This window comes from Sporothrix schenckii (assembly GCF_000961545.1).
Source record: "Sporothrix schenckii 1099-18 chromosome Unknown Cont48, whole genome shotgun sequence".
NCBI classification, from domain to species: Eukaryota; Fungi; Ascomycota; class Sordariomycetes; order Ophiostomatales; family Ophiostomataceae; genus Sporothrix; species Sporothrix schenckii.
Genome location: NW_015971149.1, coordinates 403084 through 429580, shown reverse-complemented (window position 1 = coordinate 429580; position 26497 = coordinate 403084). Strand labels below are relative to the sequence as shown.

The following is a 26497-nucleotide window of genomic DNA, read 5'->3' as shown; positions in this document are numbered from 1 at the left end:
TGCGAGCACATAGGACATGGTCAATGATTTAGGGTCATGTTAGGTCTGACGTCGCTGTATATGCAAAGATGGTCCTTCTCGATTTTTCTACACATTGTTTATCTACACCAGATCAACACGGTTGAGAACCGCAATGCCCTCAACGTGTGCCGTCTGCGGGAAGAAATCGAAACCGCGCAGGCTCTCAATCTCGTAACGCGCCGGGGCCTTGCCGTCCCTGGTCTCGACTGGGGCCTTGTCGTTGGCGCTGTCGCCAAAGTCCACGTGGCCCTGCACCAGCATGCCCACATCGCGCGCCTGCGTGTGCACGTTGCAGCTGACATACACGATGCGTGCCGGCGCAAAGGCCAGCAGCTGCCGCAAAAACGGTCCGTCGCAGCCCTTGCGCGGGGGGTCCAGCACCACGACCGTCTCGTCCGGGTCGTACTCGATGACGCTCTGGAACAGCTGCGCCGCGTCGGCCGCCAAGAACTTGCAGCGCTCGGGCGGCAGGTGGTTGAGTTGCGCGTTGGTGCGCGCGTACGAAATAGACTGTTCGGCAATGTCGATGCCGATGGAGCCACCGGGTAGCGTCGACGCCAGCGTGATGGTGAAGAGGCCTGAGCCGGAGTATGCGTCGATGAGGTAGCGCAGCTCCTTGCCCTTGTGCGCATTCTTGGGACGCACCACGTTCTCGCGCACGTAGGCGGTCAGTGGCGGCAGGATCGAGTTGTTGTTCTGGAAGAAGCTGCCGGCCGGGTTCGTAAAGATGTAGTCGTCAATGTACTCGGTGGACGTGGCGTTGTTGTCGGTGATGCACGTCTTGAAGTCCGTGTGCGCCTCGGTCTCGACGGTCACGGTGTCGGCATCGTCTGCCACCTTTTTCTGCTCCTCGCTCATCTCGCTGCCCTTGGGACACCGCACGGTGTTTTCGCGCAGCAGGATCGTGGCGCCTTTGGAGTAGTCGGCAAAGTCGCGGGCCACCCGAGCGCGCTCCCGCGCCATGCCCTTGCCCACGGCCGGCGTGCCAATGGGGCAGCTCTCAATGTCCAGCGTCGCGCGCGCACCACCTGCACCCGCCTTCGCCATAAATCCAATCTCGGGGACCGCTGTCAGTCGGTGTGCGGCTTTGTTCTTCCGCCGGAATCCCGGCGGGCCGTCAAAGTGCGGCGTCAGTTTTGTGCGGTAGCCGTACTGGAGCGGGCTCGGCATGGTGTCGAGAACAGCAGGAACACGCTCGGGCGGCAGCTGGGAAAAGTGGCGGTAGGCACGCTCGACCACGCGGCGCTTGATGTGCAATTGCTCGCCGTAGTCGAGCATCTGGTACTGGCAGCCCGAGCAGCGGCCAAAGTATTGACAGCGCACCCGGTTGCTGTCGCCTTGTGGATCGCGCAGCTCGAGCGACGGCCTGACCACCTCTAGGAAATCGGCCACCGAGTATGTCGGTGGCAGCTCGTCCTCATCCGATCCGGCCTTGGGCTGTGGCAGGTGGCGGTACACCTTGGCACGTACAATGTCGCCCGGCACCGAAAAGGACACGACATAGATGCGCCTCCGCCGCCGCAGCAGAGACCCGTCGCTGAGCTCGTGCAGTTTGCGCTGAACGGCCAGACCCTCACCCGTCGACGACAGGCCGACAACGTCGAGCTCGATCTCCGAGCCGGGCTCGGGCAGCTCCTCTTCGGGAACCTCACCGCCGTCCTCTTCCGTGATTTTGATCTCGTCCGTGGTTTCAGCGGCTGTGGCCTTGACCTCTTCGCCGTGCGCTCCGTGGAAGAGAACTGGCTCGGCGTCCCTCTTCTCGCGGTCCTGCCGGTGTTTCAATGCCCTCTGCAAGTCCCGCACGTCCGCCAAAAGCACCTCCTCAGACGAGCCGTCTGTTACGGCTTTCAGCCGCTTGCCGCCCTTGAGCTTCTTCTTGGGTGGCCGCTGCTGTTGCTGCTTCCTGCTTTTGTTGGCACCGCCAGCACCTCCATTGGCATTATTTCCACTGTTATCACCATTGCCACCGTTTTGCTCCGGGAGCTCACGTCCTGCCTGGACTGGGCTGCTGTCAGGGTGCGGCCGTTTTGCAGCGGTTGACTTTGCAGGGGCAGCCACATGTGGCTGCGAAGTGGACGGTACCTGGATGCTCGCAGGTTCCGCCATTGTTGCAAAAGATAGAGACGTCCGGAGTGCAGGATATGCTAGATATGCAGACGAGAATGTCGTGATCGGAGTTGAATGTTGCGTCAAATGAGACAATGGTTGTAAATTCAAGCTGCGGTGCAGCGACAGCGTTCGTATAGACAAGACCAGCCGTTTGCTGAAGGTGGACAACATGAAGACTTTTGTGGAAAGAAAAGACCAAGGTAGCCCAAAATTTGCGAGTATTTTCACCTGTTTTGGAGCTTGACGTTGAAACCAGCGACATCAGTCTCAATTTTCATAGAAGCTCAAAAACGTGTAGATGACTAAGCCGTGAAGATCTCTTTCCTTTGACGACAACACAGCGCTGATTGGCCCTAATGGCAAGGCGAAACCCCCTGTAGCCTGGTTCCTACAGCGCCTGTATTACACGGCACAGGTTGCTGCGTTCAAGCCGTTTACAGTAAGTTGTACGTAAGCGGCGAGACCGGGCCTGGCCGTTTTCCAGTGCTGCTCCAGCGATCCGCTATCTGCAAGAGACCGACAGCCGCTAATATCCACCGCCGAAAGGCGCGGTTCTCGCCCCAACTTGCGGCACTCCGCAACTGCCGTTTTGGGAATGCGACAGTTGTAGCAAGAAAGTGCGCATGTGCTCTTTCCTGCCTGCCGCTCTTATCGGTGCCCATCATGTTCGTTCCAGTGTGCCTGTCCCGCACCTTCTAAATGCTGGCAGAACAAGCGCCGTCTTTACCGTGATGATGCCCCCGTTTTCGGCCTCCCTGACTTCTTAGAATTTTACATTTTTGTCTGGTCGTGGCATTGTTCACCTCTGGTATCTGCTTTCAATCCCGAGTCCTTTGTGATTTTCTTTTGGGCGCAGGTGTCGGTTTGGTTCCTTTGGGCGCGCTTGATGACTTATTCGATCCGCCAAAGGGTGACAGTTCCGTTACACCTCGGAAATGCGTAAGTACGATCTGCTCACCGTCACATTTTCAAGGTTTTATGCATCATTGCTAACGGTCTTCTGTGCCGTCAAGATTGCCGCACGGTGCTCTCGGGATGGGCTCTGCTGTTGCTGGCCTCGAAAGTGCAGCTGACGGCAGCACTTCCGCCGTTGCAACAGCCACTGCATGGCAGCCACTCCGATCACGATAGTGCTTCGTCCCAGTATGGAACGCACGGCGCTGTCGCCTGTGAGAGCGCCATCTGCTCCAAGATCGGTGTTGACCTGATGCGCAAGGGAGTATGTCAGCACTGATGCGTTATACTAATCTCTGCTTCATGAACGGAGGATATTCACTGACACCGGCAGGGTACCGCTGCAGACGCCTTGGTTGGTGCAACGCTCTGCGTGGGCGTCATCGGCATGTACCACTCGGGCATCGGGGGCGGCGGCTTCTTGCTAGTACGCGGATCCGACGGCAGCTACGAGGGTGTTGACTACCGAGAAACGGCGCCAGCAGCAGCGTTTGAGAACATGTACGACGGCAATGTTCTCGGTAGTGTATTTGGTGGCCTTGCTGTCGCCGTTCCCAGTGAACTACGTGGGTTGGAATACCTGCACAACAACTATGGGGTATGTTTATGTAGTCTTTTTAAGTGTACATCGTAGGTTTGATCATAACTAACCGATCGCAGGTTCTACCATGGGAGACGGTGGTCATGCCGGCTGTGGAGGTGGCCAGAAACGGATTTCCAGGTAGGATACCCAGTCGAAACTCTCCCTTGTTTGATATGTTAGCTCTAGCTAATTTTGACAGTATCGCACGACCTTGTCCGCTACATGAAGTCGGCCACAGAGACGGGGGGGCCTTTTCTCACTGATGACCCGATCTGGTCAGAGGATTTTGCGCCCAACGGAACGCTCCTGCAGCTGGGCGATACCATCACGCGCAAGCGTTACGCCAACACGCTCGAGACTCTCGCCAAGGAGGGAATCGAGACCTTTTATACAGGTGCCATGGGTGAGTTGTGAAGGACAATGGCCTACAGGTTTACAGGCGCTAACAGAAACCATAGCCAAGGACATGGTCAAGCTGATCCGAGAAAACAACGGATCCTTGACGCTGGACGATTTCAAGAACTATGAGATCATCAGCAAACCTGCCGTGAGCACATTGTTCCGCGGCCGTCGTCTATTCTCGACGAGCGCCCCCTCCTCAGGTGCTGTCGCACTGTCCATCCTGAAGACGATGGAGCAATTCCCGGCGTCTGGTCCCCCGGGAAGCAGTGACAGCGAGCGGAACAACGTCAACTTGAGCACGCATCGCTTTGACGAGGCCATGCGTTTTGCCTATGGCGCGCGCTCGCATTTGGGTGACCCAGCTTACGTCGACGGCGTCGCTGCCCGCGAGGCCGACCTACTCTCGGACCAGCATGCCAAAACTCTGCGACAAAAGATCCGTGACGACACGACACTACCCGTCAAGGACTACAATCCTGCGGGTAGCTATGCCCAACCCGGCCACGGCACAAGTCATGTTGTTGCGACTGACCGGTCGGGCATGGCCGTCAGCAGCACAACGACCATCAATACGCTCTTTGGCTCGCTGCTCATGACGCCCGACAGCGGCATTATCCTCAACAACCAGATGAACGACTTTTCGATTCCCCACTCTGACAATGAGTTTGGCTACCCGCCGAGCCCGGCCAACTTTATTCGTGGAGGCAAGCGTCCGCTGAGCTCAATCACGCCCATCATCGCCGAGGATGTGGATGTGGACGCCGCCGGCGTCGCGACAGGCAAACCGGGGCGTCCGTACCTGGTGACGGGAGCGGCTGGCGGCAGCCGTATTATCTCTGCCACCGCGCAGGTGGCATGGCGTGTTCTTGAACAGGGGTTCACGATGCACGAGGCGTTGGCCGAACCGCGTCTGCACGACCAGCTGGTGCCTAACCTGGTGGCGTTTGAGGCCCTGTTCGACAAGAGCACGATTGCGAGCATGGTGGAGCGTGGGCACAACGTGACGAGCATGAGCAACTATGTGAGCTCCGCGCAGGGGATTCGTGTGCTGCCGGACGGCGTGTTTGAAGCGGCGGGCGAGCCACGGCAGCTGAACAGCGGCGGCCACATTTTCTAAGATCCAAGGATAGGAACCGAGGGCCGCTGTATGCACAGCAATGAGTGGGGTGCGGCGTGCGACCTTGTGTATACGGTATGTGTTCTTTAACTCTCGTCAAGCCATACATTGCATAGCCAGCATCTCTGAATTATTTTCATATTTTGTTCACCCGCTTAGACCACATATGCTCTATGAAACAAATAACTGCGTGATGAAATAAGGAATGGGTATCCGTCAATAAGTAGTGTAAAAACGAGATATAAAGTGTGGCAAAGACCAAGGCTCTTTGTAAAAAGAAACGGTCTCATAGATAGAAAAGTGAGATGCGCCGCACTATGTAAGAAGGGTAAATCCACGCGACGCCTAGTTGAGCAGGGCCACCAGCTTGTCCATCTGCTCAAGCCATTTCCGCTCAAACTCCTCCTCGGTAAAGCGCTTGGCCGACTGCCGCGCCCGTTCACGCCAGGCCAGTGGGTCGGGCAGGGCAAGGGCCTGTTCAAATCCAGCGGCGAACTCGTCGGCCGTGGTAGCGTGGAAGCCCGTGGGTAGCCCGCCAATGTCGGTTACAATGTCCAACTTGGGGCCGCCGCTGTTATGGACGACGGATATCAGGCCCGCTGCCTGGTACTCAACAACACCGATGCCGAAATGTTCATTCCACATGCAGTTGACACCGACGGACGCGCGGCGCAGCCACTCGAGGATCGCAGGCCAGGGTGCATCCAGGTGGAACTCGACATCGTCACGGATATTGAGCTCGTTGGTCAACAGGCGCAACTGATAGACGCGCTTGGAATCGGCGTCGTCGCGGACGCTGCCGACGAGGACGAGCTTGGGGGTGTCTGCGGGTGTGGCGCCAGATTTCGTTGTTCGGTTCTGCTGCTGCCGCCGCTGCTTCTTCAAAAAGGCAGCAAAGGCCTGCAGGATCAGGTGGTGGTTCTTCTCCGGGCGGAACTGCGCAATATACAACAGAACCTTTTCGCGGGTCGCTTCACTCGCGGCGGACACATCGACCTCGTGCTCGAGCTCGCTGACGGCGACTGGTGGGTAGACGACGGCAATATCGGAGCCGTCGGTCGTTTGGGAGGACGAGGATTTGCCCTTCTTGGCACGCAGGGGGCCCCAGATGGCCTGAACGTGCCCCTGTGTCCAGCTCGAGTTGGTCATGACGACATCAATGGACGAGCCCACCGATGCATACAGCCACGCAAACGCCTTCCAGTAAGCGCGCTTGACACGGCCTCGCATACCCACGCCCTGGCCAGCATTGACACCCTGGCTGCCCACGGCCGACTGCGGGTCCAGCGAGACCAGCATATCGGTCGAGATGGTGGGGTAGTGAACGTAGGCACCGGTCGGGATGGTACGGAAGAGCAGCTTGGTGAAACCAAGCGCAAAGGCATAACCCATAGTGTCGACAAAGATGTCGGGAACGAGCAGTGACAGAGCATCCCAGGCCATAATGATGGAGCCAAAAGACTGACCAGCCAGCGTAAAATGTGGCCAGGTCGATGCAAGAACCCAGCGGCGCGTGGAGAGGTAGAGGAACGCGACAGTCGGCGGGTGGAGGTGGATGTTGAAGCGGTCCTTCGAAGAGGCTACGGTTAACAAGGCTACCGCGAAGAGAGAGTAGAACTACAGTCACTCACCCGCACTCGCGCCAAGATGGCATCTTTGTGCACGTCATGGTCGCCGGTATAGACGACACACTTGGCCTTCGGCCAGCGTTGTTGTGTGGCGCGAATGGCAGCCCATAACACGCGTTCGCCGCCGCCACCGGCGTTACTATTCGGTCAGTATTTGGGGCGTTTTGAGCATACGGCATCTTTTGAGCCTTTTGCGTTCCATAGAGGACAAGACCCACCAGAATGGGTGGAAGAAGCCGACGATGCCGTCCCAGTCGGACGCGCCCTTCTCTCCGTTACCAGCTGACGCGGCCTTTTCCGCCTCAACGTTCTCCCAGTCATCGTCACTGCTGTCGTTTTTCTTGGTCGTCTGCTGCCGCTGCTGCTGCTGCGTTTTCGCCTCTTGGAACCGCTTCTCATCGGCGGCCATCGTCTCCAACAAAAACCGCCGCTGGCTCTCGGTGCGCTTCCGCAGGTACCAGCCCAGCGTCGAGCCGGCGAGGCGCCAGATAAAAGGCAGCAAAGCGCCCGTCAACACAACCGCCGTGATGAAGGCAGCCACAGCATACGTGCTGCCGCCGCTACCGTGTCCGTTGCTGGCATTGCAGCGCGATTGCGCAGAACAGCTTCCACCATCCATCAGGGGCAAGACGTCGGGTCGATGTGAATATCGTAGAGGCAGTTGGCGGAAAGGATAAAGGGGTGCAGAGTCGCCGTCGTCAAATCGGAGGCCCTCAGAGGCGTCGTGAAAGCGCAGCGGGAACCATGCTCTGGCCTCTGAGTTTGTGGGATGTTGGTGAACGGGATGTATCAGAGGGGGCGAACGAGGTCGATCGAAAGAGGATGAGGATGCTGTTGCTCCTTTCCAGGTTGAACAAGAGGCGAGGAAGAAACGCAGGAAGCTATTGGTGGCGTCGAAACAGCGATGCAAAACATCCCAAATAGCGAGCTGTCCCTTTCTAGGACCCACGCCACACCCAAAGTAATTACTCCGTACTCCCGCCCGCCCGCGTAAATTTAATACCGTCAGTGCATCCACCGTGCTACAGCCGTAATTCGAGCCTTAAACGCGCGACAGCCAAGCCTTCTAGCATGTGTCTACAGGGGGGAGGTGTGGCGCCTGTGCCGCCCTAGCCCGACTGCTAGGTGGCCCTGTGGCCCTCTTCCCGAAACGGCAAGCCCGCTTGAAGGCCTCTAGCGAATGAGAGTCGCAGAAAGTGCAGAGCTTCATGTCGTCTCTATGGGCCAGGCTCGGTTCTCACAGCCTTCTAGGACTGCAGTCGAGCGAACAGTCCACAACAAGAGAGCAGACCGGACTGCACACCGCTGTCTGACAATGAACATGGTGCAGCCTTCTGCGCGCAGCTTGTGTGCCCTCCGGGCTGCCGCAGCGACATTACCGTCCCCGGCGCCCGTCACGGGCCAACAACCATCACAGACTCTACATCGGTCATTCTCATCGAGACCACAGCCACCAACGCCGACACCACGCAGCCTCTCGGGCCAGCGGACACGGCCAAGACAGTCGTTGTTGTCCGGCGAGCCATTGTGCCGCCACCGCCAGCTGCAGCTCCAGACAGCGAGCGCACGCCGGTCGTTTCACTTTGCGTCAATCGCGAATGCCACCGTCGACGCCGCCGAGGCTGCCATTGCTCAGCTGCACGCCGTCTCCCACACGCCGTGGTACGTCACCATCCCGCTCGTCGCGCTGGGTGTCAACCTCGTGTTCCGCCTGCCCTTCTCACTGCACGCCCGCAATCTTGTGATCAGGCGCGAACTCCTTACGCCGCTGCTTCAAGCCTGGACCACTCTGCACGGCAAAGAGATTATCAACGAGCAGAAGTTGCGGTCACGACAGGGTCTGCCAACGCCGAAAACTCAGGTGGAGGTTTTGAAGCGGTACAGAAAAACCGCCAGCCGTGTATTCGGGGCCTTTGGCGTGCAGCAGTGGAAATTGTATAGCAACATCCTCTCGCTGCCGCCATGGCTTGTCGTGATAGAGGCCATCCGGCGAATGTGCGGTGCACCAACGGGTCTGCTGGGCCTGCTGTTCCGTAGCGGTGGGACTGGTGCTGCTGGTGCTGCAGAGACAAGCGCCTCCGCAACTGCTGCTGCTGCTGCGGCCGCCTCGGCGTCGGCAGAAAACGTGGACGTTGCGTCCATTGCAAGTGCAGCGTCACCGTCGACGGCCACCGACAGCGTCTCGTCGCTAGTGGACCCTACTTTTGCTACGGGCGGCTGTTTGTGGTTCCCTGATCTCACCGTGGCCGATCCTTACTATGTTCTTCCGTTTGCGCTGTCGGCTGCACTGGTTGTCAACATCCTTCCGAAGACGGACGCCGCTCGCCGGGCGCTCTTTGGACTTAAGCCGGCAGCAAGCTCGAGCGGTGCCGTTGCAATAGAGTCCAAAGGCGCACAAGCTATGCTGCGCACCCTGCTCCTTTTGTCGCTCTGTGTTGGTCCTCTGACGCTGCAATTCCCGGCTGCCATCCATCTCTACTGGCTGTCGTCTGCCGTAGCCACACTTATCATCACGCGCTGCATACGTCTCCTCCGGCCATTGCGCAGCGGCACGAGCAGGCCGTCTCTCAGCCAAGACATGCCCTGGATCAGGCCTCGGACACCGGCAGGCAGGCCTTCCGAGAAGCACTGAGATGCCATTTTACGATCAAGAACATGATATCTATTGGAGGCATGAAACATAAAATCTATGCAGAGACCTTTGCGTAAAGACAGACTATGCCATTATCTTGTCATATGCGATATGTACAACAAATACAGCAAACGAGAAAATGAGATTTGGAACAAATAAAAAAATGATGGTACTGAGACAAGCTTGGCATGTGTTGTGAATAACAAAATCTTTGTGATGTCTGTAAAATGGGAAGGATCACGGTGTATCAGACGCAGAAGGAAATTGAAGAGAGGCCAGGAATATAATAGAAGCCAACAACGCCGGGGGTACAAGAGCAGAGGCAGAGAAGCAGTTGAAGCAGACCATAAAACGCCATGCCGGCGCAGGAAGTGCAAATGAGGGGACTGGAAGTCGAGAGACAGGGACGCGTGTTCGGGGCAGGGCCTCTCTCAACCGAGGAACACGGCCAACAGAACAATAGTCAGGATGACCGAGAGCACCAGCAGCAGGCAGCAGGCCTTGCTACGGGCGTTGCGCTGGTACCGCGCCGCCGACCGCAGCTCGTAGTCCGCACCACGTGTGTCCGACCGCACATTCTCAACGTTGTCCGCAATGTTGTCCAGTTGTTCGCCCTGCTCGTGCACCATCGTGGCCACCTGCGTAAACAGCACGTTGAGATCGCCCACACCCTGCTCGATGTTGCGGATCTCGTCCTCGCGCTCAATGATAAGAGCCTCCTGGAAGTCAACCTCGTCCTGAGGCGCCAGCCGTGCCAGCTCCTGCTGCTGCTCCAGCTGCTGTTGCTGCTGGAGCGGCTGGCCGCCAGCGCCAGTCGTGCCGCCAGATGCATCGCCGCCCTCATCGGCAGCTGCCCGCGCTGCCGACACGGACGCCTTCTCCTTCTCAAGTGCCTGCCGCTGCAGGGTCTGGAACTCGGACAGGGCGCCCTGGAACTCGCGGGACAGCTTCTGCTGCTGGTACCGTTGCGTGGGCTAAACTGTTAGCAGTTCGTTTGTTGTCTTTTCAAGATTTCGTGTAAAGCACAGTGGTCGAACCTACCGTCACATCATCCCAGCCCTGCACCTTCTTGACACCCTCACCGACTTCCTTGAACATCTCGCGCGACTCTTCAAGAACGTCGTTGACACGCTCGCGCACGCGCGCGTTATCCTGCCGGGTGCCCAGATGGCCAATATCGCGGCTCAGGTTGGCAATGTTCCCCTGCAGCTTGAACAGCTTGTTGCTCAGCTGCTGCGCGAGATTCTGAAAGTCTGGGTCGTCCGAGTACTGTCCGCCGCTGCCGCCACCGCCGCGCCGGCGGCCGGCCTCCATTGAAGAGAGCTGATCAAACGACATTCGGGCGATTGGAGCGAGATATTTGTCGTCGTTGCCGATTGCTGGATGTGGCCGTTGTGGAATAAACAATGGTCGAAGACGCAATCAAAGGAAGAGCGGAGAGTTTGCGCTGCGCGAAAGATGGACGGTCGTTGGGACGGGGTAAGCAGCAGACGGTGGATGTCGAACGTCGAACCGTCGACTGTGGAATCTCGAGAGGAGGCGATGACGTTTCGGAGGTGGGCGGCTGAAGGCTCTCAGGCGTTGCCTGGAATTCATACGAGAAGAGGCGCAGGAAGAGAGGATATAACGCCATCTAATTGGTCCATTTTGCCGATCACGTGTTGCAAGTGGGTCTGCACAATGCATCACTCTTGACATTCAAAGCGTGCTATGGACTTGCCACAGTGCTCTTCCTTCAACGTCGCGGCTCTTATTGCTATCTAGCATAGTAAATGAAAAGATCAATACATTGTTAAAAATCGTCTTAATGTACAACGCAAGAGATACTCAGAGTTGGGAGGTGCTGCTCAATTTTATTGTAAAGTAGAAGTGACATACTGGAGTGCAAACACTTCACGTGACCCTTCCTGTCTAACGAGGAAAGAGATAAGCGTTGGAGCTGTCCCAAGCTCGACGCGTGATTGGCTGCGCGTCGCGTAAGTAAACACTACCCACAGTTTGCTTTCCTCACGAGCTCTCCTTCTTTTCTTTCGTTTTCCTTTTCGTTCTTTCTCCCCATCACCAGACAAAGCCTCGCCAGACTACTACGACAATCGAATCTCCTCCGATGCCCGGGCCCAGGGAGAGCAATGTGCCCTCGATAAGTACAAGGTCCTACGACCTGGACAAAGTCTGCCCGTCAACACAGAACAAAAGCCATCACGACCGATTTTCGCCCGCCCAAAGAGACCTGATCTGTCACCCATCGTACTGCCACACCCAAAGTTTAGCGGGACTCACCGTTGCTTAACCCTAACTAAGTACACGTGGAAAGGGTCTGCACCGAAAGGTGTTGGCCAGCTTTGCGTCCGTTTTGGTTCACTCTCGCAGTGCTGGTTTCTGACCGTTCTTCTCCTCCCCGTGCTTGCCAAAGCTTTCTAGCCTGTCGTGGTCTACCTTGCGTGGATGGTGGTCGTGGGGAACTCCGTTCCCACTCTTTTCTGAAAAGAATCGAAAACGGAACGGCACCCTGCTACCCACCATTTGCATTTCTGCCCGGTCCCGGCCTCGCCGCTGAAAAGTGGTTCAAGGGTGCTTGGTAGACGGGGTAGCCGCTTCGTGGTGACCGGTACGGCACACAGGGGCGACTTGAATGGGAGAGCGACAGCCACTACCCTCAGGGGCAGAGAAATTTCCAGTTACTGGGATGTCATATCCCGGTAGGCAAGGAACGTGGACCCATGAGCCAGTATGATAAGAACCTCTGGCCTGAGGTCGCTCGTCAGGCAGCGTGGCTGGAAAGATACCACAATCCTTGGTCGACACAACAATCTTGTTTGGGTTGCCGCGTGGCGAATTGTCGAGAAGCACCACGACATTTTTTTATGGAGGCACAACAGACAACAGCAGCCTCACCGCGTGGTACTCTTTTTCCTTTCGCTATACCTCCCAGGGCGGAGTGGAACGCAACATTGGCTACAACGGCAACAGCATGGGTGTTTCATTTTCATTTTTTTGTCGGGCAACTAGTAGTCGGCTACGCGCGGGAAACACCGTGCTGTTGGGCCTTTCATATTCGCCTTTCGTTGTCACGTTCCCCGGTACTCCAAGTCTCTTGGGCTGCTCCGTGCAGGATCTGGAAAATATTATCACACTCTTGCGGTCGCTGCTGTCTCATGCCCCGCCCCCGTCTCGCTCCGACCTCCACCGGCTCCGTCCTGTCCTCTTGTGCGGTTCTGCCTGTGCAAAAAGACGGCGGGTCGTTCGCCCATGTCGTCCCTTTCCGTTTTACCGCTGTCCATAGACGCGAAGATGGGAAGTCGATTGCATGTGGCAACGTGACCCCCTTCCGACCAGACGCATTAGCTTCACTACCGGCCCCCGCGCTGAAATATGTGCCTGGGTTGTGAAGGCGCCACAAATAAAGGATATTGATGTCGGCCCGCCTGTCGCGTCTCCTGCAAGAGTCGCAACACCGATCAGCCGCTCAAGATTCCTTTAGTCCTTTTATATCTCTGGGTCCCCTAGTTCGCATGACGGTCTTTCCCCACTTGCGCCAGGAGACTTCCCCCTCACAGAGATGACAGCGCTTTTGCTTTTACGGGTGATTTTGGCTGCGCTCAACAAATACGGATTCTTTTCGGCTTTCTCTTCATTCTCTTGTTGCGTGCAACTTGAGACCTGTTCCAGTTTCATCGCTGGGTGTTGGAGTCTCTTCAAAAGCGTCAACGGAAAAGGAACCATCAAAATCTTATCCCTCGTGGCTAGATGTTTTACGGACAGATCAACCTTCTTTTGTGGCTCACATTGGATCGTGGCCTCCATGATCCCAAGGGGCGGGTAACTACGGTAGCGAATTCCTGCTTATGGTCTGACGATGCAAGCGTCCCTTATGCTTCTGGGGGGTATGTTGGCTGATGTATCTCGCATGCTCGGTCGATGGGTCTTTCACTTCGGGCGACGAGGTTGCAGCTGTCGAGACAAGGCTAGTCTGAGGGGCAATCTGGCTGACCGGGAAGAAAAGAAGTGGCTTGCACGCGGTCAAGCAATCGAGAGTGGTCCTCTTGCTACCATCGACACTTCTCCCATTACTCTGCGCTTTCAAGCACCCTCATCTTTTCTTTTCTCTTTCATGCGGAGCCCATCTTCCGTTGGAGACAGACAGGGAGACGAGCATCCGGGACCCATCGTTGAGTTGGAGTCAGAGTTTCGTACTCGTCTTGGTGTTCAGTGTCTTTTTTGTCGAATCTAGCAAGATCGTTTCGCGAGAGGGGAGGTGAGAAGGGATGAATGGAGTCGAAAGGGGAGAGGGGAGGACGAGTTGAAGGTCGCATCGTCGTCTCTGAAATAGGGGAGGAGGGACAAGTTCTCTACTCGGCCGATGATGCAGCCATCTTCATTTTCTTCACAACTTTGGTGAAAAGGACGTGTGCTTTTTGTGGCAAGCCGGTCCTGGCTGCTCTTCTCTCCTGCAACATGGTGCGGAATGAGCAGCCCCTCTCAGCGGTAGAGGATACGTCTCCCCTTTCTCTTTCCAAGTCGTTGTGTTGTTTTGATATTTACGGGCTAACATACCATGCAGGTCCTCGACGTGTCAGTGTCTTCTCCACCCCGCCCGCCAACACCGTTACAAGCATCACTCCCCTCTGATTAAACCCACTTGAGAATCACTTAAACACTGTAAAATTGTGCGAAGCGCTTCTAATACGACTTGCCCATTGTAGTTTGAGGACGTCTGCCTCAAGAAAAATCCCGGAGGGGGCCTGTCTATCTTAACAAATTTGGTTAAGTGGTTGCATATGCAAAGCGTTTGGTTTAGACAGCCGTTGCATTTTGTAGCCGTTGCTTCTCTGCAACCATGGCCCACTCACGTCGTAGCAACGCCCAAAGTACAGAGTAAAAGAGACGTGTATTATTTTCCCTTTCACTGACCACATTACAATGTAGAGCGTCCGGTGGTATTTAAACACCTCTGCACCCGATAAAGGCCTCAGTCTGATTTCCTGGAAGGGTTCTTCGGAAGTTTCGGCCCAGACGATCGTACTTTCAGAATAACCCCCAAAAAGTAGGTTGTGGACATTGGATGCTGACGGTCATAGGCAGCAGGATCCAATGTTTCCTCTATACCATTTTGTCCATATTCCCTTTTTTAGAATGTTGTGGGATATAGCAATTACATTATCACTTTCCTTTATTTACCTATTTTAGGCTTTCGTGAACGCGAACCCCTGATAGATTGCATTCCCAAACTGGGCGGCTGCAACCGTACTGTGGACGATAGGCCATTGGCGAGGCATCCTTGTATTCTGTCACAAATAAATTAAGAAAATAAGAAATCAAACGGAAATGCATAATATTTAAAAGGAAAAATCATAATAATAATGACGCTGACTGGAAGTAACAAGTAAAAGGCCATCGCGTTGATTAGGATTAATTCGATGTCGTTTTAATGTAGGTAGATGATGGTATGATGATGGAGATGGAATTTAACAAAAAAAAAAAAACATAATAAGGCACTGACAAAAAAGGAGAATAAAAATAGGAACATCCATTGAGACAAAGAAAGTTGCAGGAGAGAGCGCTAAAATATCAACGAAAGACAAATGGTCCAACATATTTGTCCAGGTTCCCTTGAGGGACAAACTCCTGCAGTAGAAAACTGTCGTCTCCTTTCCTTCCAAAATACAGTTAAGGCCGTGAGATTTCAATATTACAAATGATACAAATAAGCAAACTGGGAAGACTGAAGGAAGAAACCAATTAAACAGAAGACAAAAGAAACGCCAAATGAGTGCTAGACTCTTTCTAGGCACTTTTCTCCGAGACCACTTCAGTACAGAAGCAGACCGGGAGCGGCGCCGGTCGGCATCACGTCGCCAATGCCTCCCGTAGCCGTGGCCACGGGGAAGGCTCTGATGGCAGCATGGGGTGGCAGCTGCATCTTTATCTCTGCCGTCTGCCTGCCCGGGCTGCTACCCTGGAGCTTAATCAGTTGTGGTGGTGGATGTGGCTGATGGGGGAACTGGGGTGTTTGACGCAGTTGGTGATAGCCATGGGACTGCTGATCGTTGCTGAAAGGCGCGTGCTGACGGTTCTGGCCGCTGTGAACGTGCTGAAAGTCCTGTCCCTGCGGCGCGTCCTGAGACGGATTGGACGACGAGAGGCCGGCAGACATCGGCGGCTGGTGGGTCGTCCACGAGGCAAAGTCGGAGCCTGGCTCGAGGCTCGAAGTGAGGCGGGCCAGCGAGTAGCTCAGGATACCATCCTGGAAGAGGGGCACGCCAATCTCGAACTCGGGTGCCGCTGCGTAAAGTGCGTGGTGGCTGTGGTAAAAGCCGGACGACTGACCGTCGTCGCGCATTTCGTCGGCGTCCCGTCCAGCAGCCTGTTGAGTATGGTCAGATGTGAGATCACCGTAGGGGGGAAACAAGAAGGGGGCTACTCACACAGCAGTCGGCACAAGGTGCATAGTTCACAAACACCCAGTTAGGGCAGTCGTGTGTCATAAAGTACTTGCATCGATACTTGTAGAATCCGCCGCTGCCGCTCATGATGGGCAAAGTATGTAAAGGCAAAAAGAGTTGGGATGTTGTAACGGAGACAGAGAGAATGAAAATGTCTTGAGGGAAGCAGATGGTTCTGAGACAGGAGCGGAAGGTGCGAAGGGTGTATAAATAGCAGACTGGATACGAGAAGGTGCCACTGGCAAACGGTGAGGTCGATGGGGAAGGAACGTCGTTGTGCTGATGACAGTTGACAGCTATTACTGCAACACGTGAGACAATATCTGTGCAACAACAACACGAAAACCCCCCCAAAAAAGACAAACGGAGACGCCGCCGAGACGGAGCCAAACAGCTAGATGTTATTTTCCGCAAGCTGCGAGGCAAACAAGCGACATTACAGCAACACAATAGATTGCTGTCCCAACAGATGTTGGCCCCTGAGGCGTAGCCTTCACCTTCATATGCCGAGATGAAGTGTCTAATAAAAACGAAATAATACTTAAAAATATGATGACGTGAACAAGTGAGTAGGCTGGCTGGTACGCCGGATTAAGCTCCAGACAGCCTTGTCGTGTGCGAATGCGTCGATAAGTTGAGCGCGGACCAGGCGGAGACTGTTTTTGTTCTTCGAGGAGGCTCGGGTTGGTATTCGTTGATAATGAGCAAGATTGAGCTTGACAGTTGAATAGGAAAAAGGTAGTGAAAGGTGCCAGAGATGAAATAAAAATGATGACCAGGAGGCACATCTGACAATCATATATTTACAGGAATTTCTACAAAACGGCAAAGTGATACGACTTCAAAGTACGAAGTACGACGCACATAATATCAAATTCGACAATAGGTTAGTAGCCAGACTCCTTCATCTTTGACGTCCCAGGCCACCATCCACGACTTGCGTCTACGAACGGTTCGAGGTCGGGGCGCTTGGCCATGATATTGCTCTCAGCTCTCCACCCTTCTTCGTCTCCTCCCCACAGCAGGACGACGCAAAGCTTGTCCGTGCCTGTAGTGCCAAACCCAAAGAAGCACAATGCTCTTTTTAATTCGACGGGGCCCATTTGTCATTTATTCAGCAAGGCGTCGTCACTTTCTTATTTTCCCCTATTTTTAGGACTGTATCTTCTTTTATCTCTACCTATTGTTACTGAGCACCTAGTACACAGTACGTTCTGTAATATTAGCCCCATCCCACACCCACAGACCAAGCCTTCCTACCCACTTCCATGGCCGTCCGAGCAATCCTCCAAGCGTTGCAGGAAGCTCGGATGGGGGAGCTTCCACACGCTTGGCAGAACCCATGCTCACTTTTGGCACCTTAAAGGGCAAGGGTCAATAAAAGTGAATCCCGAGGAGAACAATAATAAGACTCCGCAGTTTGTATTTTATTTCAGGTACGACGTACAGACAGAGATCACACTCCGCGAAGAACAAGTTGCGAATCGAGTCCAATTTGGGCTACACACCACTCCGGAAATCCTTCTTCCCAGGCAAGACGTAGAAGACAGGGAGGTGGTTTCTTTTCTCATGGGTCGAGCAAGGGCGCGTCCCAGCCGGCACTCGACACGAAATGAGATTGTACACAGTAAAGGGACAGGAGTAATTCTTAGTGGCTTGTATCGACGGGGTATTGCAGGTGTATCTTTTGCGCCACCTTTATTTCGAATGTTGTCTCTCGACATGTCTTCCCTTTAGAGTCCGTGTAAGACACCTGTCATCCGACCCTATCTTCAAGAACATCTTGGGTGGACACAAGAACAGCTCACAGCTTATAACGACATGTTCCGTGGAAAGACTCATTTCTCGTCCCTCTTCCATGTGATTGCAAAGGTTCGAAACAAGAGCAACAACTCTCTCAACGGCCTTCGCCTTAGACCTACTACTATTGGCGCGACTAGTTTGAATCGGGCACTGCGTAATTTACGGATGTATCTCGCCGCGTATGGTTGCTTCGATGTCGGAGCAGACAAGCGTGGGAACATTGGAAGCTGTCAGCTGAGATGGAGCCCGAGGAGAGTGGGTGGAAACATACGGAGGCCCGAAAAGTACGAAAGCCAACACGAAAGTAAAGAGAAGATGTCCGGAACAGTAAACAGAAAAGTAAAATGATACGCGATGAAGATGCCTTCCACCTTGGTTTTTCGTTGCAGATTTTTGCATGGCCACCTCCTTGCCGCGCAATTACTACTCTGGTCTTGACAGATAAAACCGTTCTACAACACACACCACGACCGGTTTTGTGGATGAGATATGACACGTCGTAGATGGCAGGGCACGCAGGGTAAAGTGGAAGGCCATTGAACTGCTCAACTGTTCATCTGGTGAACCGTGACATGCTGTCTTGCCCCGGATCTCCGTAGGGACTGCCAATTTACTATTGTACCATGTAATACTCCGTTCGTCGTACATGTAGACGAAAAAGATGTGCCTGCCAGCTTTACAAACGAATGGAACGTGCGTTGCGCCGTGCGTAGCGTCCGTGTGTCCTTGCTCCTGTGATCCTTGCTTCCCTCATCCCGTCCCTTGCTTCCGTTGCTTCCTTTGTTTCTCTCCCCGTCTTCCTTCTTTTCCTTTTGTTTCTTTTTGTGTTTGTGGCTTGTCTCGCTCACTTCCCTGCCTCGCTTGAAAACCCGCTTTCAGTATGGCCTGGCGGGAGAACCAGGGTTCGTTAAAGTGGCCTGGGCCTAACCTGGCAAGGTGCATGTGCAGGGGATGAAGGAGGGCAGAGCTAATGAACTATCCGTCCGTCCTCTGCCAACCGCAGCTGTTCCCTGGTAGTTTACTATTCCCTTTTTAGTGAGAGTAATCAGACGAAAAGCCCAATTCAACCAGGCCAAGGTCCACCAAGCTCCTCTGTGCTTCTCGTCTTCTTTTTTCTCGAGTCCACATATGCTGTTCTACGACGTATGTATGTCGTATTCCAAAGGACACGATTCTTCACAGGGGGGGGCCTTGTCAATCCGGCCATGCAGTCCAGCCGTTCAACTCATGCCTGTCTGATCGAGATCGGCATGCATCTTTTCTTTTCTTCGGTTGTTCTTTACTACAGCAGGAAGGAACCCTTGCCCATCAAGAACTCACAGAACAAATAGGAAATAAGAATGGCATAAGTAAAAAAACGAAATAGAAAAGAGTAAAAATCTCCGTACAACCCATGGCGAAGACAAACACAAAAAAAAAGATGCGGCTCCGTCTTGACAACCCCGTGGCGAGCACATGACATTGTGCGTCGCGTGCACCACATGCAGCTGCTTAACGCGGGATAAAAAAAAGACTTATTAGAGTTTAATTTGGCTTACCCATATTTCTTTCTCGTCACTTTTCTTATTCGACGCGTCCTTGGTTGCCATTGTTGTGACAATGGTCAGCTGGTGCAAGTCACTGAGGTGCATCTCTTTTTCTTTTTCCTTTTTCCTTAATCTTCTGCTATTGTCACATGTTTCCCTCGGTGAGGCATGTTCAAATACCAAGTACGGGATGCATATATGGCGCGGCGTAGAACAAAGAGTTCATGATACAACACATTATGCCATACCCATCGAGTTTCTCAACGGCGGAAGCCTCCACTACCTGTATCTCCGTGTACCAGGTTGTGCGTTGTACTTCGTATGTACTGTTTGCTCAAAACGGTATATGCACATATGTACTCTCATCAAGTGTACTCTCATCAAATGCTCGCGTTGCATTTACTGCCAGGAGACTCCACATCGAGGCTGGGTCGACGAGGACGTAGCACTCGGTTCGGGCATCTCATCTCTTCTTTCATCGCGCTCATTTTCGTGAGCACATGAATTTTCGGCGAGCAATATTAAATAAGATGTCTATTGTTTGGTTGCACTCGCTGTGCTCCCACCCCGATGTGTCCTTATTTCTTTTTCCTGGGCCAATGGACAACAAGATACAAGACATGCAAATAAAAAAAACCTTGATAAAATGAGCCCTGTTTAACACGCCGATACAAACATTCAACAAACATAAATCCAGTTCAAAAAAAGATGTCGAATCATGCAGACCGCACGGCCTCTCTCCGCTTGATCTTGTCGGCCACGCGCTTGAGCGCAATCTTGGCCTCGCCTTCGTCAAACGACGACAGATCGTAGTAGTTGGGCGCAATGTCCAGCAGCCACTCCGGCTTGACGCCCGTAACCGTCCGGATGTACTGCTTGCTCGTAAGCACAAACTCGTTGTACACCACCCACTCGAAATCTGTCGACAAGCCCGTGCTCGGGTGGATGATCACCGGCTGGTTGTCCTTGATCGTGCGATAGATCTTGCCCGTCGCCTGCCGGTGCGCCACCTGCATGAAAAAGCCCGACACCAGCGCCCGCCGGATGTTGGTGTAGTAGTCCCTGTCTCCCCACGGCGTGCTCACCAGCTCGATGCCGTGCGACTCCATGTACGACTTGAGCTGCGTCCGCACGTCGTCCGCCGTCGACAGGTGCCGGTAGGACAAGAACCACTCGTGGCACCACTTGCGCATGTCCGTCGTGCCCTTGAGCTCCTCGCCCTTGAAGGCGTGGTACACGTTGAGGAGCGTCAGGTGGTCGCTGTCCGGATGTGTGAACTGCGCCTTAGCGTCGTCTGCCCGCTTACGCGCCGCGGCCGGTCGCAAAAACAGCTGCGGCACCGACAGCAACGATACAATTGACAAAATCTCGTTGGAGCAGTAGAACTCGGGCGATGTGATTAGCATCACGGCCAGCGACGGGTCCAGCGGGAAGTCGCTCGCCAAGTTGCCGAGCTGCGTCAGCTCGCCTTCGTCGTCCAGGCACGCCAAGTAGTTGAGCTCCTCGAGCGCGCGCATCATGGTCTCTGGCGGTGGCGGGTCCATAAAGTCAAAGTGCACCAGGTCGTCCACGCCCAGCTTCTTCAGCTCCAGAATGGTGTTGCTCAGGTTCGACCGCAGCACCTCGGGGTATGTCTGCTCAATGAGGTCCTGCTTGAACGCCTTCTCCGTGTACAGCCGGAAGCACTTGCCAGGCCGCGTACGACCGGCACGACCCGCGCGCTGCTTGGCCGATGCGCGCGAGATAGGGGTCACGAGCAGCGACTCGACGCGGATCCGCGGGTTGTAGATTTTTTGTTTGCTGAAGCCCGGATCCACCACGTACACAATGCCGTCAATCGTCAAACTCGTCTCGGCAATGTTGGTCGACACGATGCACTTGCGGCCCGGCCGGCCGCCCTTCTTGAACGCTTCGGGTGCCTTGTCAAATATCTTTTGCTGCTGGTGCGGTGGAAGCGAGCCATACAAGGGGTACACCGTCATGGGACCCGCGTCCGACTCGCGGATCATCTCGTCCGTCTCGAGGTTGATGCGTCGGCACGCGTCCTCAATCTCGTCCTCGCCTGTGAGGAAGAGCAAGATGTCGCCCTCGGGCTCGGTCGCGTGGATCTGCAGCACCGTGCGCACGGCCGCCTCGACGTAGTCCTTCTCGGGCTCGGGCGTGTAGAAGATCTCGACCGGGTGCGTACGACCGGGCACGGCCAGGAGTGGTGCGTTGTGGAAATAGCGCTGGAACTTTTGCGCGTCGAGGGTCGCGGACATGATGACAATCTTGAGGTCCGACCGGCGGAGCGCCAGGCCCTTGAGCAGCGCCATCAGAATGTCGGTGGCCAGCGTGCGCTCGTGCGCCTCGTCGATCATGATGCAGCTGTAGCGCGACAGGTCCGGGTCGTTCATGGACTCGCGCAGCAGCTGACCATCGGTCATGTACTTGAGCAGCGTCTTGGGCCCTGTGCAGTTCTCGAAACGGATGCTGTAGCCGACTTCTTCGCCGAGCTTGACGTCCAGCTCATCGGCCACACGCTGTGCGACGGACATGGCGGCGACTCGCCGCGGCTGTGTGCACGCAACCATCTTGCGGTTCAGCTGCGGCATATCATCGTAGAGAATGTACTGGGGAATCTGGGTCGTCTTGCCCGAACCCGTCTCGCCGACAAACACGAGAATCTGCGTGCTGTGGTACATGTCCAAAAACTCCTGGCGCTGCTTGTGCACCGGCAGGCCCTTGCGCGTCTCGAGGATGCGGAAGTACTGCTGCGTGTGCCGGCGGCCCGTGAATGCGTTGTACTCTTCGTGCTCAACCCGCGAGACCTGCTCGGCCGTCGTCTGGTGGCGCGTCATGCCGGCGAAGCCGTTATCGTCGCTGCTGTACAGAGGCTGCTTGCCCTTGTCCTGGTCAAACTCGTCGCCATCGTTGCCGTTGCTGCCCTCGTCCTCGAGGTGCGCCAGGTACGGATTCTTGGCGGGCTTCTTCGCGGATGAGGCATCGCTGTCTGAGTCGACCTTGGGCGTCTTGCTCTTCTCCGGCCGCTCGCCGTTCTCGCCCTTGTTGCGCTTCATTGAGGGCAGCTCGGCGGTGTAGGAGTCGGTGTCGGAGTCGGGGGCGTGACGCTTTTTGCTGAGTGAGGAGGAGGAAGGTTTGTCGAGGCTGGACATTATGGAGAGGAAGGGGGAGAAAGAAAGACAGGAAGGAGCGGGCGGCAGAATCTGCTAAGTAAATAAACGAAACCAGATGTAAGAAAACTGGGGTCAGTTTGAGGCCTGGCTGGTGCAAATCCAACAAAAAAAAAAGGCGAAAATCCGTCTGGAATGTCGTAGTTCGTTGTAAAAGGCAGCCGCGCAGGGTCGGTGTTTCCCAAGAGCGATTACCACTAAAAACTTTTTTCTGGGCCAATGCGATAAGGCCGATAAGAGGTTTGTGCCTGTGGCGGGCGGTGAGGTACTGGTACTTTACGGTGCAGGATCCCGAGCTAAATTACGGTGCAGCACCGCTGTGAACATGTAGAGAGACTTGTACAGGCCTGTTATCCCCTCAACCCCTACCTTTCCTCCGCTGCTCAATTTTCGGGATGTTTTCATCACAGCGATGTACAGTTTTCTGTGTCGTCAATCACCAAGGGCAGCAGAAACGGTTTATAGCAAAGACATCCTTCACTGGAAAGCGATTTGTTCCAACGGCTACTGAGTAGCACCTGCAATCTAGGGTCTGGCGGGCGAAGCTACTGTACTTCGTAGTGGCTCGTTATCGATTGTTCTTTTTTTTTTTTTTTTTTTTTTTTTTGAAGTATTACCACGACAGCACCTATCGGACAATTTTGTTACTTCATACTCTGCTCGCACTGGCCAACCACGCTGTACCGCAGAGGGGCTCCTTGAGTTTTCAGTTCGTGTGACCAAAGACAGACAAGACGATACGGGAGGCAGCTGGTTGAATCGGCAAAAGAGAAAAGCGAAAACCCATTTCTATATCTTATTTATTTTTCCCCTCTTTGCCTCTTGGGGCTGATAATGGATTGTTGCTGCAACGACAGTTCCAAGGCATAGAAAGCCTTGTCGCCAAGGCGGATCGCGACCAGAAACGGTTCCATCGACCAGCACGTCCTCCTTCCGAGGTGTCTCTTCGCCTATCGCATCACACACGTCGCTCGCGATGTCTCGCCAGTCGTCCCACAGTGGCTACGAGAGCTACCAAGCCTCGCGGCCTTCATTCTATATCGGCCAGCATGACTCGCGCCGCATGGAAGGGTTGACCGACAACCAGTACAGACGCCTGCTGGACTATGGTGTAAGGAATATGTTTGGGACCCCTTCTTTCTACGCAGCTAACTCTATTAGTTCTCCTTTGCCACGGCCCCAATTACCACCAAGCACTTCCACGACCGTGTGATTGCGCTGCAGAAGAGCTACCTCGCTAACGTCGCCGCTCGCGATTTGACCGCCGACGAGCGCGCCAACCCGTCGTTGCCCGGCCCAACAATACCGACACTGACAGACGAGGACACGACTCTCTTTCCCGGTCCCAACATCACCTCCATCGTCGCCTACTGCAGCCCGTGGATCGACCTCTACTCGGCTGACCCGCTGGTGGCTAACCTCTCGCGCCAGGCGCTGAACCTTGAGGTGTCGTATGCCAGCTTCTGCGGCGTGCGGAGCATCGTCATTCCCGGCCCACGTGCCGACGCCGACCCGAAACGTGTGGCGCAGTATGGCCGCGCCATCAAGGAGGCTCTGCGGCTGGCGGCGCAGATCGGCATCGTTGTCCACCTGCCCATGTACCGCGAGCCTGGCTTGGAGGAAACGGGCGACTCGCTGCCCGGGCCGGATGCCTACCCTGCTGGCAGCGAGGAGATTGACATCTACAGCGCATGGGACACATGGCATACGATCCGGACCATGTGTGACTACGAGCCGCGGCTGTTTGTAGCGGTTCGCGTGCCGAAGCGGCTTCCCGAAATTGAGCTGCAGACGCGCTGGTTTGCCGAGCCGTTGCACTTCCTCACATTCTCGGCATCCATCTTCCAGCAGAACCGAGCGGGATTTCCGAGCCTCAGCCGAAACCACCAGTCGCTGGTCAACAAGTACATGAGGCTCAAAAATGCACCATGGATCCTCCTGGCGGATTCCGGCCCCAGTGAGGAGGAGCTGACCAGCGGTGACCTTTCCCTGCCCTCGTCGCCTTCACCGTCCGGGTCCAGCGGCGCCGACTTCCCGAGCCTGGCCGATGCGCACAACCGCACTGCCCACCAGAATGACAAGAAGCGCAAGTCTACACAGAACGCACAGCTGTCGTACATCAAGCACCTTGAGCGCGAGCAGGAGCCGTACTCGGCGACGGAGACGTCGACGCTGGCCAATTTCCAAGACTGGCTGCAGTCGCCTCTCCAGCCGCTTGCAGACAACCTTGAGTCGGCCACGTACGAGGTGTTTGAGGGCGACCCGGTCAAGTATGATCAGTACGAAAAGGCCATTGCGGCGGCTATGGTTGACTGGAAGACGCTGAACCGGCCGTCGTCGGCCATCCCTCGCCCCGGTGCGGCGGCTGTGGCACATGGCACGCCCACGATCCCCGAGCTGGTCGTTGCTGTGGCTGGCGCCGGCCGTGGTCCGCTTGTGACTCGTGTGATCCGTGCCAGCAAGGTTACGGGCGTGCCCATCCAGCTGTGGGCGCTCGAGAAGAACCAGAACGCCTACGTCTACCTGCTGCGCATGAACAAGCAGGTCTGGGGCGGCAAGGTGCATCTGATCAAGACGGACATGCGCGAGTGGGCAGGACCCGTCGCCGAGGGCCACGAGGCCAACAACACGCTGACCAAGGTCGACATTCTGGTTACGGAGCTGCTCGGTTCGTTTGGCGACAACGAGCTGTCGCCCGAGTGCCTCGACGGCATTCAGCGCCACATTGCGCGCCCGCACGGCATCTCGATTCCGCAGTCCTACACCGCCCATCTCAGCCCCATCTCGTACCCCAAGGTGTACGCGGAGCTGTCGGGCCGCTCGCCGAGCAATGAAAACGCCTTTGAGACGCCGTACGTCGTACACCTGTTTGCAATTGACCTCGTGTCGCAAAAGGTGCCGGGCCGTCCACGCTTCCAGCAGGCGTGGGAGTTTGTGCATCCCGTGCGTCTGCCGTTCGTCGAGGACTGGACGGCAAAGCATGGCCACAGGAAGGTGCAGACTGGCGGTGGCGGTGCCATGAACTTGGCCACGGGCCTCAACGAGCACAACATGCGCCACTGCCACCTGACGTTTGTGTGCCGGCCGCGCGGTGTCATTCATGGCCTGGCGGGCTATTTCGAGTCGGTGCTGTACCAGCCAGCGCCGACGGCAAACGGCAGTACGCCTGAACCAATTGAAATCAGCACGCGGCCGGACCAGATCGACCACAAGAGCAAGGACATGATTTCGTGGTTCCCCATTTTCTTCCCTCTCAAGGTGAGTTGCAGTCACAACATCGCACAATGCCGCAGGTCACGTTGGTCGCTAACATGATACAGAAACCCCTTTATCTGCCCCAGGATTCCGAGATCGAAGTCAGCATGTGGCGCCAGACAGACGACACAAGAGTGTGGTACGAATGGCTGGTCGAGGTGTTTGTCTGGGCCGGCCCGAGCTCGCGCGTCAAGGTTGCCGCGTCGGAGCTGCACAGCAGCCGCAATGTGGCCTGCTTGATGTAAGAAATCTACAATATATGAGGTCAAGCTTGGTCTAAAAGCATTTCAAGGGGAGGGGAGAGGTTCACGTGCTATGATCTAGCCTCAAAAAGGAGAATATTGCGTATTGCATGTTGCTTTGAATGTATTGCTCAAATCCACAGCTTAGCATTTAGCTGCACCCAATATCATCAAAAAATACTATGACGAATGAAAAGACTATGACGAATGCCAACATTTCAACGCTGTGTGTTTTGGTGTTTGGGGGGACACATGAGGAGTTCTTAGGCGGCGTTGATGATAGTTGTTTATTCTGGAAGCCTGAAGAAGAAGCCACACATGTTGGTACTTACGAGACACTGAGAGGTACATAGCTCTACAGAGATGGAGCACAATTCTAGCGTGTAAATGAGCTGCCTAATGTACAGACTGCTCAAAAAATGTACAGATAAATAGCCCCTATTCTTAGGCCAGCGGCGCATTGGCTAGTGAGCCACGCTAACTGGCCTTGAGATAATGAGGGGCAACGTCAGCATTACAGAGAAGGCGCAGCTTTCACCAATCCACCAGCTCCTGCCTCCCGAGCCTCCCTAGAAACGTACTCCAACTCCCTGAAACGGCACCTGAAGC

General features: G+C 55.1%; 8 protein-coding genes across 8 annotated transcripts; 3 read left to right on the top strand and 5 right to left on the bottom strand.

Moving 5' to 3' along the window:
* Nucleotides 1–102: 102 nt before the first annotated feature.
* Nucleotides 103–2127, bottom strand: SPSK_10363 (tRNA (uracil-5-)-methyltransferase; the record flags this gene model as incomplete). The annotated part of the gene is made up of 1 exon (XM_016736813.1): nucleotides 103–2127. The coding sequence occupies one exon, from the start codon at nucleotides 2125–2127 to the stop codon at nucleotides 103–105; it is 2025 nt and encodes a 674-aa protein (XP_016583971.1).
* A 938-nt stretch (nucleotides 2128–3065) lies between these two features.
* SPSK_01060 (gamma-glutamyltranspeptidase) lies at nucleotides 3066–5186 on the top strand (the record flags this gene model as incomplete). Its single annotated transcript, XM_016727991.1, has 6 exons — nucleotides 3066–3069; nucleotides 3144–3349; nucleotides 3419–3682; nucleotides 3745–3805; nucleotides 3867–4070; nucleotides 4126–5186. 6 exons carry the CDS (start codon nucleotides 3066–3068, stop codon nucleotides 5184–5186), a joined length of 1800 nt encoding a protein of 599 aa, XP_016583970.1.
* A 345-nt stretch (nucleotides 5187–5531) lies between these two features.
* Nucleotides 5532–7433, bottom strand: SPSK_01090 (alpha-1,2-mannosyltransferase; the record flags this gene model as incomplete). The annotated part of the gene is made up of 3 exons (XM_016728021.1): nucleotides 5532–6755; nucleotides 6818–6953; nucleotides 7033–7433. 3 exons carry the CDS (start codon nucleotides 7431–7433, stop codon nucleotides 5532–5534), a joined length of 1761 nt encoding a protein of 586 aa, XP_016583969.1.
* Nucleotides 7434–8033: 600 nt separating this feature from the next.
* SPSK_01142 (uncharacterized protein) lies at nucleotides 8034–9446 on the top strand (the record flags this gene model as incomplete). The annotated part of the gene is made up of 1 exon (XM_016728073.1): nucleotides 8034–9446. One exon carries the CDS (start codon nucleotides 8034–8036, stop codon nucleotides 9444–9446), a length of 1413 nt encoding a protein of 470 aa, XP_016583968.1.
* Nucleotides 9447–9877: 431 nt separating this feature from the next.
* On the bottom strand, nucleotides 9878–10784 carry SPSK_01236 (syntaxin 7; the record flags this gene model as incomplete). The annotated part of the gene is made up of 2 exons (XM_016728167.1): nucleotides 9878–10420; nucleotides 10488–10784. The coding sequence occupies 2 exons, from the start codon at nucleotides 10782–10784 to the stop codon at nucleotides 9878–9880; spliced, it is 840 nt and encodes a 279-aa protein (XP_016583967.1).
* A 4471-nt stretch (nucleotides 10785–15255) lies between these two features.
* Nucleotides 15256–15976, bottom strand: SPSK_01257 (uncharacterized protein; the record flags this gene model as incomplete). Its single annotated transcript, XM_016728188.1, has 2 exons — nucleotides 15256–15810; nucleotides 15872–15976. The coding sequence occupies 2 exons, from the start codon at nucleotides 15974–15976 to the stop codon at nucleotides 15256–15258; spliced, it is 660 nt and encodes a 219-aa protein (XP_016583966.1).
* A 3958-nt stretch (nucleotides 15977–19934) lies between these two features.
* SPSK_01033 (pre-mRNA-splicing factor ATP-dependent RNA helicase DHX15/PRP43) lies at nucleotides 19935–22373 on the bottom strand (the record flags this gene model as incomplete). Its single annotated transcript, XM_016727964.1, has 1 exon — nucleotides 19935–22373. The coding sequence occupies one exon, from the start codon at nucleotides 22371–22373 to the stop codon at nucleotides 19935–19937; it is 2439 nt and encodes an 812-aa protein (XP_016583965.1).
* Nucleotides 22374–23367: 994 nt separating this feature from the next.
* SPSK_01025 (protein arginine N-methyltransferase 5) lies at nucleotides 23368–25891 on the top strand (the record flags this gene model as incomplete). Its single annotated transcript, XM_016727956.1, has 3 exons — nucleotides 23368–23502; nucleotides 23553–25649; nucleotides 25733–25891. The coding sequence occupies 3 exons, from the start codon at nucleotides 23368–23370 to the stop codon at nucleotides 25889–25891; spliced, it is 2391 nt and encodes a 796-aa protein (XP_016583964.1).
* Between the last annotated feature and the right edge of the window lie 606 nt (nucleotides 25892–26497).